Source organism: Archocentrus centrarchus, unplaced genomic scaffold, assembly GCF_007364275.1.
Source record: "Archocentrus centrarchus isolate MPI-CPG fArcCen1 unplaced genomic scaffold, fArcCen1 scaffold_95_ctg1, whole genome shotgun sequence".
NCBI classification, from domain to species: Eukaryota; Metazoa; Chordata; class Actinopteri; order Cichliformes; family Cichlidae; genus Archocentrus; species Archocentrus centrarchus.
This window is the reverse complement of record NW_022060304.1, coordinates 152,186-165,285: the sequence shown is the minus strand read 5'-3', so window position 1 is coordinate 165,285 and position 13,100 is coordinate 152,186. Positions and strand designations below refer to the sequence as shown.

At 38.9% G+C, this 13,100-nt stretch overlaps 1 protein-coding gene across 1 annotated transcript in view; it reads left to right on the top strand.

Moving 5' to 3' along the window:
- Nucleotides 1-1,169: 1,169 nt before the first annotated feature.
- The window catches only part of fer1l6 (fer-1 like family member 6), a 93,708-nt gene continuing 81,777 nt past the window's right edge, over nt 1,170-13,100 (top strand). Inside the window, exons 1-3 of the mRNA XM_030726029.1 lie at nt 1,170-1,422; nt 4,582-4,760; nt 11,137-11,219. Of these exons, the coding sequence (XP_030581889.1) occupies nt 1,170-1,422; nt 4,582-4,760; nt 11,137-11,219 (515 nt within the window). The remainder of the gene's footprint in view (nt 1,423-4,581; nt 4,761-11,136; nt 11,220-13,100) is intronic.

Below are 13,100 nucleotides of genomic sequence, written 5' to 3'. Positions count from 1 at the left end.
TTGTCTCACCTAACTTTGAACAGCACTTAGCGGATCTTAAAGAAGTGCTGGACAGACTGCAAGCTGCTGGCTTGTCCCCGAAGCTTAAAAAATGCCAGTTCTGCCTCGACAAATTCACCTTCCTTGGATACCAGATTACATCATCAGGCGTTAAACTTGATCCAGACAAAGTCAAAGTGGTTAGGGAGTTTAGTACTCCCACCTCAGTGAAAAATGTCCGTCAGTTCCTCGGCCTGATGGGTTATTATCGACGCTTCATTCAGGATTACGCCCGCCATGCCAAACCTCTTCATTACCTTACAAGAAAGAACAATGCTTTCCACTGGAATGACAACTGCCAAAGAGCCATGGACACTTTAAAAGACCATGTCATATCAGCCCCGGTTCTGTCATTCCCAGACTTCGAGCGCCCCTTTTCCATTCACACAGATGCATGTGACATTGGTCTGGGTGCAGCTTTAATGCAAAAGGATGACAAGGGTCGTGAGTATGTTGTGGCCTTTGCTAGTCGCTCCCTTCACAAAACTGAACTCCTCTCCTGAGCTTCAGAAAAGGAGTGCCTTGCTGTAATATGGGCCCTAGAACACTTTCGTCCATATGTTGAAGGTGTTCATGTTCATCTTCACTGACCACAATAGCCTTAAATGGCTCATGTCTCATCAAAACCCTACAGGCCGGCTTGCCCACTGGTTGCTTTGCCTATAGGACTTAAATTTCATGGTAGTGCACAAACCTGGTATGCACAACAAGGTGCCGGATGCACTGTCCCGAAATCCCTTACCCCTGCCCGACAACAAACAGACAGATCTACTGCCTGAGCATTCCATCATCAGCAGTCTGGACACTCGTGCCCTGCCCCCCATCGTGCTGACTGATCGTTCACAACTGAGACAGTTGCAGTTGGATGATCATGTCATGGGTCCACTCCTAAGAGACATTGAAGCGGACTCTCAGTCCACCTTGTCGCAGTATGTTGTGTATGATTCTCTCTTTATTATAAGAATTCTAAGTCCACGTGTGCTTTACACTCTTTGAAAGAGTTGAAACTGTTTGTTCCTACTTCAGTGAGAGTTACCTTGTTAGACTATTATCACAACCACCCCACAGCAGGTCACCTGGGTGTTTCCAAGACCTTAGCTAGATTGCATTTCAGGTTTTTCTGGCCCAAAATGGCTGCTGATGTGAAACGTTATGTAACTTCATGCCCAGTCTGCCAGTTCACTAAGCCGAGTCAGAAGAAGCCTGCAGGTTTTATGGTCCCCATTGTACCTCAAAAGCCCTGGGAGTACGTGGGTGTTGATTTCGTTGGGCCGCTTCCTCGTACCCCTACTGGTAATGCGTATCTGCTAGCTTTTGTTGACTACTTCACTAAATGGGTCGAGATAAGCACAGTCAAGGAGGCCACATCTCAAGTGGCGGCAGGTAAATTTGTTACTGATGTTTTTGCTAGACACAGTACCCCGATTTACCTGATTTCCGACAGGGGGACTCCTTTTGTGAGTGAGCTGTTTGAACATGTCTTTCTGCCCTAGGCTCTGTGCACAGGCTCACTACAGTGTAACCCTCACAGACAAACGCCACTGAGCATGTCAACCGAACTTTGAAGACTGCGATTTGCGCGTACGTGGGGGACAGACATACTTCTTGGGACACGTTTGTGCGCTTCGGCTTCAGTGTCCCGACGAGGACCCGCCCACACTCATATGTAGAGGATAGTGATGGGAATTCTGGCTCTTTTCAGACAGCCGGCTCTTTAGGCTCAGCTCCCAAAGAAGAGCTGGCTCTTTCAGCTCCCAAATGGCTCCTTAGATTTTAATTTTTTTAAAAAGTGTAAAATGAATTACTAATGTAAAAACATACATTAGGCCTATATCAAACATTTCGTTATATACTCAACATATAATAGAGTGCTCCAAATACAAATTATAAAACAAAAGATTGGAAATCAGAAAAACCAAGGGCCTTTGAGGCCCTTACCGTACTTAAGTAGATTTTTCAGGTATCTGTACTTTATTTTTCTGAGTACTTTTTACTTTTACTCCCTACATTTTTACACAAGTATCTGTACTTTCTACTTCTTACATTTTCAAAACAGACTCGTTACTTTTTAACACGTCAGAGAGAAGTTTGCATTTCCGTCAATCATCAAACAATCTGAGCCTAAACAGAGGAAAAATAACACATAAGAGACAATCGTACTGGCGTATCCTCCATCACTGGGGCTTATCGGGTACAAAGGGATTAAATACGCAAACCCATATAATTAATGTATCATTTATAATGCTATAATCAGGGGTTACAGCGGGCTGGACCAAGTCCATAAGTTGTTTGTGCGACATAAACAGCTTAGCTAGCGCTACCGAAGAGGAGCGAGCATAAAGGGAGTAACGTGTGTCAGGTAAATGCAACGTTTCTAAATGTTCAAGAAATATCAGCAAACACACAAAGTGTGTGCAGTTTGTCACACAGTGTGTCTGCTAGCTAAAAGAAGAACTGCTGTATTTCAGGGAGAGCAAAGGATGAGAGAGAAGTTCAGAGATGGAGAAAGAGGACAGGAGAGGAAGAATAGAGGTTAGAACTAAAGGTAAGGACTGGAGAAGAAGAGAGGTTAGAACTAAAGGTAAGGACTGGAAAACAAACTGAAGTATGCTGACTTTGTAATTCAAAGATTGTATGAAAATACTGCACTTTAGTGTGTAATAAACAGGTCAGCTTGTTGTACTGTATTTACAGTAAAGCTCTGTGTTGGTGCACAGAGGCTGTGTTCATGGTCAGAGTTACAGGTTACATCAGTGCAGCAGAGATGAGTTTGAATCAAAGCTGCTGATGCTGAGATTCATTCAATGAATCCAACATTTATGCAGCCTGTATGCTGTATAAATTCAGACAGCGTTAGTACACTGTAGGTTGCGTTGAGTACGTGCAACTGTTTGGTTCGCTCCCATTTTCCAAGTGTTCCTAGTTGGGGGGAGGTCATTATTTGTTTCTATATTTAAAGTGTAAAAAAAAAAAAAATCTAAGTAATGTTTAAGGATTTGCCACTGTGAATTGTTTACCTCAACCTGATTTGCCCAAAATTTTGTGTATCCTTTTACTCCGTGTGCATACCTAGCTTAGTTGTACTGTCTATGTATAGAGTGCTGGTAAGTGTGGTTTGTTGGGGTCAGCTGTGTGCGGCTGAGGGCAGCCTTTTTTTCACCTGGGGGACTATGTAACGGTCACTGTTGTTGTAATGCTGTGTACCGCCACATGGTGGCACCCCTTGCTTATTGTGACTATTAAGTTACCGTGTTTCTTCATTGTTCTGTAGAGCGAGAGACCTCACCTCTGTGTACGCGGAATGGTGTTTCTCAGTAGCGTGTGGCTTTGTTTTGCTGTTTGGAATAAACCACCATTTTGTGGAATATTACCTTTTAGCTATCCACCTGCACACCTCCGTGGCTGACTTCACCTCCCCTCACGTTACAATACCTCTAGGAAACCAGACAAAACATGATATCATTCTACCTCGAAAATCTTTGATTGGTGGTATCCACTCCATTAAAAAGTGTTCACCCCAAATCAGAGACACAAAGATTCAGAGTGCCACCACACCCACACCCCCAAACTCCAAACTGTTCAGCATTACTTTGGCATCCACCAGTTGATGTAAATCATCTTACGGAGGAGCAGCAAGGAATTGTGAAAAAAATAAAAATAAATAAATTGTATGAAGAGTCAGTTGCTTTTGCAAAAGATGCCAATGATAGCCCAAGTTTCTTTCCAAGCCTACAGATGTCACTAAACCTTAAAGATGACATTTCTGTACAAAAAGCCTACATCTCAGTCCCAAAGCCATTGTTTAATGAGGTAAAGGAGTACATTCAGGACCTTTTGGTGAAAAGCTGGATCATCAATCAGTCTCCTTATGTGCAGTATGTGTCGACAAAAAGGATGGCACATTATACCTTTGTATAGACCAGTGCTTCTCAATTATTTGTATAGACCAGTGCTTCTCAATTATTTTCTCAAATAGTGCCTAGGAAGGGCACTATTTGAGAAGGACTGGTATAGACTATTGTTTACTGAACCAAAAAAAAAAGCATCCCTGATAGGTGTCCACTAGTGTTCACTCGTATCCAAGATCTGATTCACACACTGGGGGGCTTTTCCTGGTTCAGTATTCTTGATAGTAAATTCATATATAATGCTTTTCTACTCTGACTGAGCACTCAAAGCACTTATACAACACGTTTACATTCACACAAGCACTTCCATATGTGTCTAAGCTAAGTGCTTTTATCGTCTAACATTCACGCACATTCACATTCCACTGCTTGTGTCGGACAGCAATTTGGGGTTCAGTATCTTGCCCAAGGATACTTTGGCATGTGGCCCGGAGCAGTCAGGAATCAAACCAAAAACTTTCTGATTGGTAAGTGACCTGCTCTACCTCCTGAACTACAGCCACCCCAATGAATCAAAGGAAGGCATTCACCAAGGATTTATGGCAAAGGTTCAGGCATCTCACAGCCTTTGTAACCCCCTGGGGGTTACATGAGTGGGTTAGAATACCCTTTGGTCTCTCCAGTGCTCCTGCAGCCCTTCAAAGGAGTATGGAAGAGATGTTGGATGCATTCAGGGATGAATGCTGCATTACCTACTTGGATGACATTCTCTGCTATACCAAGACCTTTGTGGAGGATGTTGAGGGCGACTGCAACGTTTTTAAAGCACTCAAACATCATGGTGTGAAACTGAGATATGAGTTTTGCAGACAAGTGAGATATTTGGATCACCTTGTATCTGTACACAGTGTGCAAATTGATCCAAAGGACCTAGTGCAGGTGTGACAAACTCAATCAGTTGCGGGCCAAACGGGAATTAAAAAAAAATATTTTATTCAGCAATATGAATTTGAATGGCTAAAATACAGTAACTTTTTTCTCAAACACATTAAATGAAATATAAAATTATATATTTCTTCAAAAATAACAGGGAAAATGAAAAAATTTCAAGCTGATGAAAATTTGTGATTATTTTCAGGTAAAAAATATGATGTGAATTTCTGCACTTCAAAGTCAGAAAAACGCTGCATAAACTGTGTGTCCAGTTTCTCAGCAAAAAGCGCAGTTGCAAACACAGCAGTGGAGAAGTGTCTGATTTTTTTCTTTTTTTTTTTCTTTTTTGGCAATCATACACTTTAAGCACTGGGCTCCTCCCTGAAGTTGCAGGGACGTATGAAGATGCTTCATTATGTTGCAGAGAAAGCCCGACTCAAACAGCCACCTTTCATCCTGGAGCCCTGCTGAGGCCTTTCCTTTCCTTCCCATGAACTGACAGATTTCCTCAGGCAGCTCATCGCACCTGTGTGATAAGGAACATCACCAAATTCACAAGCTCCTGGGCTTCCTCAGTTACTACTGTAGATAATTCAAGGACTTCTCAGGCATAGCAAAGCCTGTGTATGAACTTCTGCAATCTTAACCTGGCAAGTCACTGGCACAGTCTCACCACTCGTCCAGGATTTGAACCCAGGACCTCTCGCTAGTGCATGGATGGATTTTTACTTTATTAAAGCCTAAATACCTATGCAAATGGTCACACGATGAGATTTCTCATACTAATCACCTCGGCCAACGTGTGATGTAAGAAACTTTTGATAACTTGTTTAGTACATTAGCAGTGAAAGCTCTGATGATGGAAACAGAATATAAGCTCTTGCCATGTATATTTAATAAAACAGGCATGTTGAACTCTCGGAAAAGTAATTTGGTTGACCAGATGTACCAAACTCAGCAGTTTTTCATTCATTCTTAGACATTAACTGTCACATAGTACTCAAGCCTTTTAATTCAGCTGTGATTTCTTTTTATTAATATCTTTTAATTAAGTTATAGGCCTGTGTAAAAGCTATTTATTTAGAGATTTCTTGTTCTCACAGGACAACCATACAAAACATGTAGAATGTGATGCATTATTGTTGATTAAACAGAGTTTAAATTAAATGAGCTCAACTTAAAAAGTGTAATGTCCCTCCATTATTCTTCGTGGTTGCTATTGTGAAAGCATTCTGTACTTTGAATAATAGTTTCATATTATAACAGAGTTATACTTTAGTATTACAATATTAAATACAAATATATTATTCTGGCAGTTATTGGGTAATTATGACATTTACAAACTTAGGTAGGACAACGGTGCTACATTTATACAGATGGGTAACACAGCAATAATAATGGGAAATTTTATACCATTGTTGGAATGGAAAATTATGCAAAAATATTGCATTCTTAAAATTCAATGAAAATTTAGGTAGAGCACTGAAATGTGTAATTACTTTTACCTAAAAGACCATATTAAAATGAGCAAACATTTGTGTCCTCAAAATGTATTTGTATTTCTAATTAAAAGATCATATTCATGGAAATACATAACAGTGTGAATGATTTCTTTGCAATGACACTGAACTTACAAGCACAAACTCAAAATTTAATGAAAAATGTGCTGAATTAACATTTAGTTTGGTCAGAAATGTGTCCAATTGATGTGTAATAACATGGCATCCAGTTTTATTTGAGCATTTATCATCATCAGGGCGTGAGCTGCTCTGTTTACCAGGGGTGGGTTTGTTAACTCTCCAAATATCATACATCCTGGTCACATGAATACAAGGTTCAGCACAAGCACACACAGTACTAGATAAACAGCTTTGCTTATGTCTTAATGTTTTAGTGTCCACTTAGAGTAGTCTGTTTTCAAGTGAAGAAATATTGTTTGAGTTATTTGACAACCAATGATGAAAAAATAAAAAACAGAGAAAAGAATGTTAACACTCCTGCTAATAATATTAGTATTACTTTACTAGTAGTAAACTAGCATTATTTTTGCTACAGCTGCAGGTACTTGTACTACTACCAATACTAGTTAATGTAAAAACATGAATATGCAACCAAATAAATTAGTCTTACACAAAAGAAAACAAGAATTAAATTGTTGGAGACACTTTTGCTCTTTTACTTTCAAACAGGCCATCAAGGAAAACAGGATAATAAGGGTTAGTGCATTCATCAGCCACATGCTCCCTCGGCTTTACAACTTAATTTTTTGAACAAACAGTTCAACCACCAATTACATAGTCAGGTTACTGTTCAGCACATTGCTTCAGCAGCTCTCAGACCTTGTCTGTGTACAGCATGCAGTTTTACATGTCCAACTGCCAAATCTGAAGAGTGGTGCTATCTTCTGACTAACAAGGGACCCCAAACCAAGGTAGGAAGCTTGTTCTTTCCACTGCAGTGATGTTTAGCCAATTTGTCATTAACTGTCATATTTTATTATTTGAAAGTTTGAAGCCTCTTTAAAGTAGAGAGGACATCTGTCTCCTGAGCTATAAGAGAGGGGCATTATAGTTGAAGGCTCTTCCTACCATTCTAGATTTGGAAACTCTAGGAACTACAAGTAAGCCTGAACTTTGTGAGTGAAAAGCTCTATTAAGATCAAATAATCTCCTCCTTAGTTAAGCTTCTATTTCTATTGTTATATATTTGCTATATGCAAATTTGCTATAGTCAGCATCATTCTTCTCAGAGACATCTGAAAGAAGTATTTCTAAGACGTTTCTATGAAGTTAAACAGCCCAGCTCAACATTTAGCTGAATTTTGTTGTCTTGAAGTTTGAGTTTGTTCAACTTTTTTATCTGTAACCACATCAAAGAACAGTTTTATTGGCTTGAATGTGGGCATGATACTTTACACATATCAGCTTCACATGCTACAGGAAAGATACAAGTAAATCAAGCTCATGTTCATAAAATAATTTAGTAGTGTTTGATAAAGCTACTGACACCTTTCCTTTGTAAACCATTTTAAAATGGTAAGCACGAGGTTTGTTCCTGACAACCATTGATAGGCTGATGAAGTATTGCGAACTGGACTTAGAAAATGCCAGTTTTAGTGTTTTCATGGTTGTTTGCCCAAAAGCTAGAACACACAAATGCATAATAATGTATTCTCTCTGATTAGTGCTGTCAATATGGAACAATGCATAACTAAATATAAGAATCATGTTCATCTTCAGCAAAATGAGTCTTTTCAAATTCTACCGATAATACTTTTATCTTTTCATCAGAGGAGACTCTAGTGTTATAATTAGTGACTACTATTGCTCTCCTCAGTAAAAATGAAAGTAACAGTACCGTGACAGTGAAAACAGTACTGCCTTTCTAAGACAGGTGATTATCTGTTAAATGTAGAGAGGAGGGCACATCTGTTTACAGAAACCATAAATTAAACATGCTCAAGAGAAACAGAGCCAATTGAAACCACATGACGTGAGACATGTTTTCTTTAGAAATGGTGAAGACATTTAAGGCCAAGACTCGATCAAGTTAATTAATTTGGGCACAAGGAAACAAAGAGAAGAACCTTTTTCATGAGAGTCTGATTAGTTCTTTAGTTTAGTTACTGTACAGAAATAGTTTGATAAAGTCACTTTAATAAAGTTGTTCATTTCTCAGGAGAAAAGTAATGTTTTATCATAGATTAAAAGAAAATGTATTCTGTTGTGGCTGGCATTTGCGCTTAGTTGTTCACTGAAGGACCTTCCTTGACATTATTATTATTCTATGGACTTGAGCAGAATGGATCCTGTGGACAGTCCTGCAGCCCAGCAAGGTGAGTAGTTGAGTTTAAAATAGTTTAGATTTGAAATCTTTTGAACATCTCTCCAGGATTGTTGGATCAATTAAATCTTCAAACTAACTTCTTACCCTGTTTTTTTTTTTTTTTTTTGCATTCTGATAGCAGAGAAAATAAAATGACACATTCTGTACTAAGACCCTCACAGGATTAAGCATCCAGCAGGTCCCTGGTGATTAGATTTAAGGTTAGGGGTTTGCATTCAGTTAATACCCGTTCTTTTATTAATTCAAAAAAAATTCTAAGGAAAGTCTGAAGATGCTTACAGTAGCCATTCATGCAACAATCTGTTTCTTTGGTGCAGCAAGCTTGCTAAACTAGCTCTTATTTGGCTAACTAATTTTAACTGACATTTTTGAAATTAATTAGATGATTTTAGCAATCATATTTTTTGTAACTGCTCCTAGGATTTGGATAGGATCAACTTCATGTTTGGTTAGTCTAATGTACACACCAGGGGGAATCCAAATTACAAACTAGTGAGTTTTTGTTTGAGGGTGTGGCCGTGTGCTACAGCGAATTTGATCATTCACCACGAAATTATCATTGGCTCTCATACACCCCTGAACACATCCATGAGACAATATTTAATGATGCAATGCCACCTAGTGGGAGCAGGAAATGCCATGTTTACACTTAGAACCTACAGCTCCAAGGTGGTGAGCACAACCATCTCAAATTTTGCCACATTGCCAATCTGCACCAAAGTTCAGTGGTTTGATAAGCTCCTGTCCTGAACACATTAATATCCATATAGTCAATTAGTTAGAGTACCCCCTAGTAGGAACTGGAAATATCATGAAATACCATGTGTCATACTTTCTTATACTACTCCTTCCAGTTCTACCCAGTCCACCTCAAAAGTGATCTGAATAAACATCAGACACTGATGTGGATTCAGTGTGATAATTGTAAACTTTCAGTTAATGGCACACCCTGGTGGCCAACCAATTTGCTATGAATAATCAGTCCTTGATGAGGGGCTTGAAAAAGCTCAAAAATTTATGAATTTTGTCATACCCTCTGTCATGATGTGAGAGTTTCAAATTTGATTGCTGTGATCACTGAATATGGCAAAATGGGCTCCACAGTGCCACCTAGAATTTTTTTTTTTTAAATCAACCACAGACAATTTGCAGGCTTATGTAACATTCTGAGATGTGCAAAAAAGTCTCTTGGAGTTATACCCAAACCCAGGTCAGCAATGTTGAATTTAAGGTGTAATCTTTGCCATGTTTTTTTTTTTTTGCCATTTTCAGGCCTCATATTTGAAAAAACTTCTCCTATGGCATTCAACCATTGTGACCAAAATCACTGAACATAGTCTAGACAAGTGGGCCATCAAAAGTTGTCAAACTTTTTATAGAATACCAAATGGTGTTGCCATAGCAATGCTCTGGGGCAGGAGATGTTCAGTGGGCCGAATGACGCATATTCCAGTAGGCCTACTAGCTAACAAAATTCATGCGGGACCTTGATGCTCCCAACAATGGCAACCTCCAAATGGCAACATGGCTCAAACGTGCCACCACTTGACGTGCACCTGGGTGCGAGGGCCCAGTCATGCTGCTTGCAGCTTTAATTGGAAGTTGTCTTTCAAAATAGCAATTCAAAATAAAGTACATAGAAAAACCTAATGTACGTGGTGTGGTCAACTACACTGAAACTTTATGTTAAAACACTACCTCCTTGTGGTGCAAGTTTTCATTACATTTTCTAAAATAAATGTCGCATATGAACACACTTTGGAGCCACAGAAACGACTTTGAATACTTTTGAGATTTTCTGTTATCTACCATTTCATATAGGCAAATATTCAGTTAAAAGAAACGAACAATTACCAAACCCAAAAGCTTACCCTGGCCTCATTCCTACCTAATCCTGGATATATCGTTGGTAACGAAAACAGATTTCTTTCTTCTTTCTTTCTTTCTTTTTCTCTTTTTCTTTCTTCTTTCTTCTTTCTTTCTTTCTTTCTTTTCTTTCTTTCTTTCTTTCTTTCTCTTCTTCTTTCTTTCTTTCTTTCTTTATTTTGGGAACACTTTCCAAAACAATAAAAAAAAATCTACATCAGCAACACAAATCTTAAGTGTAAGAACTAAGAATATTGAATTTGACTGACAAAGATGCTGCAGAAATTATCAAGTTATGAAGGGTGAAGAAACCAAATATCTTACCATAAGATGGCTGATGATTATCTGCAGAATGTTAAAGGTTAAAAGTGTGATCTCACACAGAAATGTGAACTGGTTCTTCATTTGTCTATGCTCCACCTCTAAATCAGATTTCCTTAAAAAAAAAAAAATTCTGCTCATTACTTTTTGCTTAAGCTTCTGATTTATAAATTGCCTAAAATTGAGGGATGACGGCATCCCTCAAATTCAGTCATCATAATTTGAAGCAATAATGATAAAGATAAGTTTTGACTAAATGAAAGGTTTACTCTTCTGTGAGCAGAAAGCCCAAGATAATGTTGGCCTGAAAGTGAAGAAGAAGAAGAAGAAAGACGATGCAGATTTGGTTCTGGCAACAAGGGAGCTGTGGGTAAGTCCTGGAAAACACAGCACACACCACACACACACACACACACACACACACACACACACACACACACACACACACCACACACCAACACACACACACACACACCCAGAGAGAAACAGAGAGGGGGAGAGAGAGAGAGACAGGAACTCGAATAATAAACACACACGCTGTTAGCAGTGTTTGGGTCTTTCATAGATTAAACACATGCACAAACACAATTCAAATGAACTGGCAAATAAAGTATCAAAATATATCACAGATGTTTTTGCACCATTAAGACATTTTAAGACATTATTTAAATCCAGTGACACTACAGTAGCTTGAAAAATCAGTAAGGGGTCTTCACAATAATCAACATTTTTCAAGTTTACAAAAGTACTCTTTATCAGACCCCCCCCCCTTCTCAAAACTGTGCAAAGAAAATCTTGATCTTTTTTAAGACATTTAATTTCACCTGGTTTTGGTAATTTAAATGTACAGTAATCCCTCACTTATTGGCAGGTGTTACGTTCCAGGACCACCCGCGATAGTGAAATCCGTGAAGTAGGGACGCTATATTTATTTTATACTTATACATTATTTTAGTAGTTATACACTATTTAAGTTTTTATAAACCCTCCCCACACAGTTATACACCAAGTATATGTTGTACATATACATTACTGTACAATACGTACTATGCATATAAAGAACGAGTACCGCAAAACCCGTGAAACAGCGAAAATACCGCAATAAATATTTTACACTAATACTGATTGAAAACCCGCGAAACAGTGAGTCCACGAAAAGTGAACCACAAAGTAGCTAGGGATTACTGTGATAGGAAGTAATAAAATCATCCTGGTGTTGAAAAATGCTTTAAATCTTCAATATCAAACGCACTCTTTCCTTGTTGCACTAATAAACAGATATACCTATATGTTAGAATTTATAGGGTGCAATAAACTGATTTGAATTTGAATGTGAATGTGTACTGCACTGCCTGTACGTAAAATGAACATGCCCACACTGTACACAGTGGCAGTGGAGCAATTTGTCATCTGAATAGCCAGTCTTGTGCCAAAAAAGTGATTTATGGTATTTGCCAAGAAAATTATTGCTGGTGTTTATATTGTTGTAAATGACTTGTTGACCTATAATCTATCAAGCATATATCAAACTTTATCTCTCATGAATGATAACAATTAATTTTGAGTCATAAAGAGCATTCCTGTCACACCCCCAGCAACTTTTTTTTTTCAAAAAGCAACTAGTGACAAATATAGTGACTTTTTTTGGTGACGCTGGCAACTTTTGGAGAATATTGGAGCTAGACCGGAAACCTGAAATCCTCTGCTGTCACAGTGTTTTGTGTACAAAGTTAGCTTGTCATATTTCCCTATGTACGCTATGCATGCATCTGTAATAAACAAAAAGAGGACAAAACAACAGCAAACAGTACCTGGAAAAAACGTACAGAACAGCAAACAAGAATATACACTTGTTCTGTTGCCTGCTCTGTTGCTTGCTGTTGCTCTGTTGCTCGTGCGTGTGTGTGTGTTTGTCATGAAATGTATTTGGTAAGGAAGTTGAGAATGTCCCAAAAGCCCCAGATCCAGGACTAGCCATACACACAGGCACGCACCCAGACAAAGACAAAGACACCACGGGACACACTCTTCCACTCATCAACCCATCTTCCAAGGCGTGGGGGAGAATGAGTGCCCACAGAGCAAGCAGTCACTCCAGAGAGCAGCCAGCCCCACCTTGACACCATAGCCAATCCCTGTCAGGTGAAGGGTCAGGTGAAGGAAACAGGGGTATGAAAAGAGCTGATTGCTCCACTCCCCACTCATCTGGAATTTGAAATGTTGGGTGCATGTTTTGGGATATGTCAG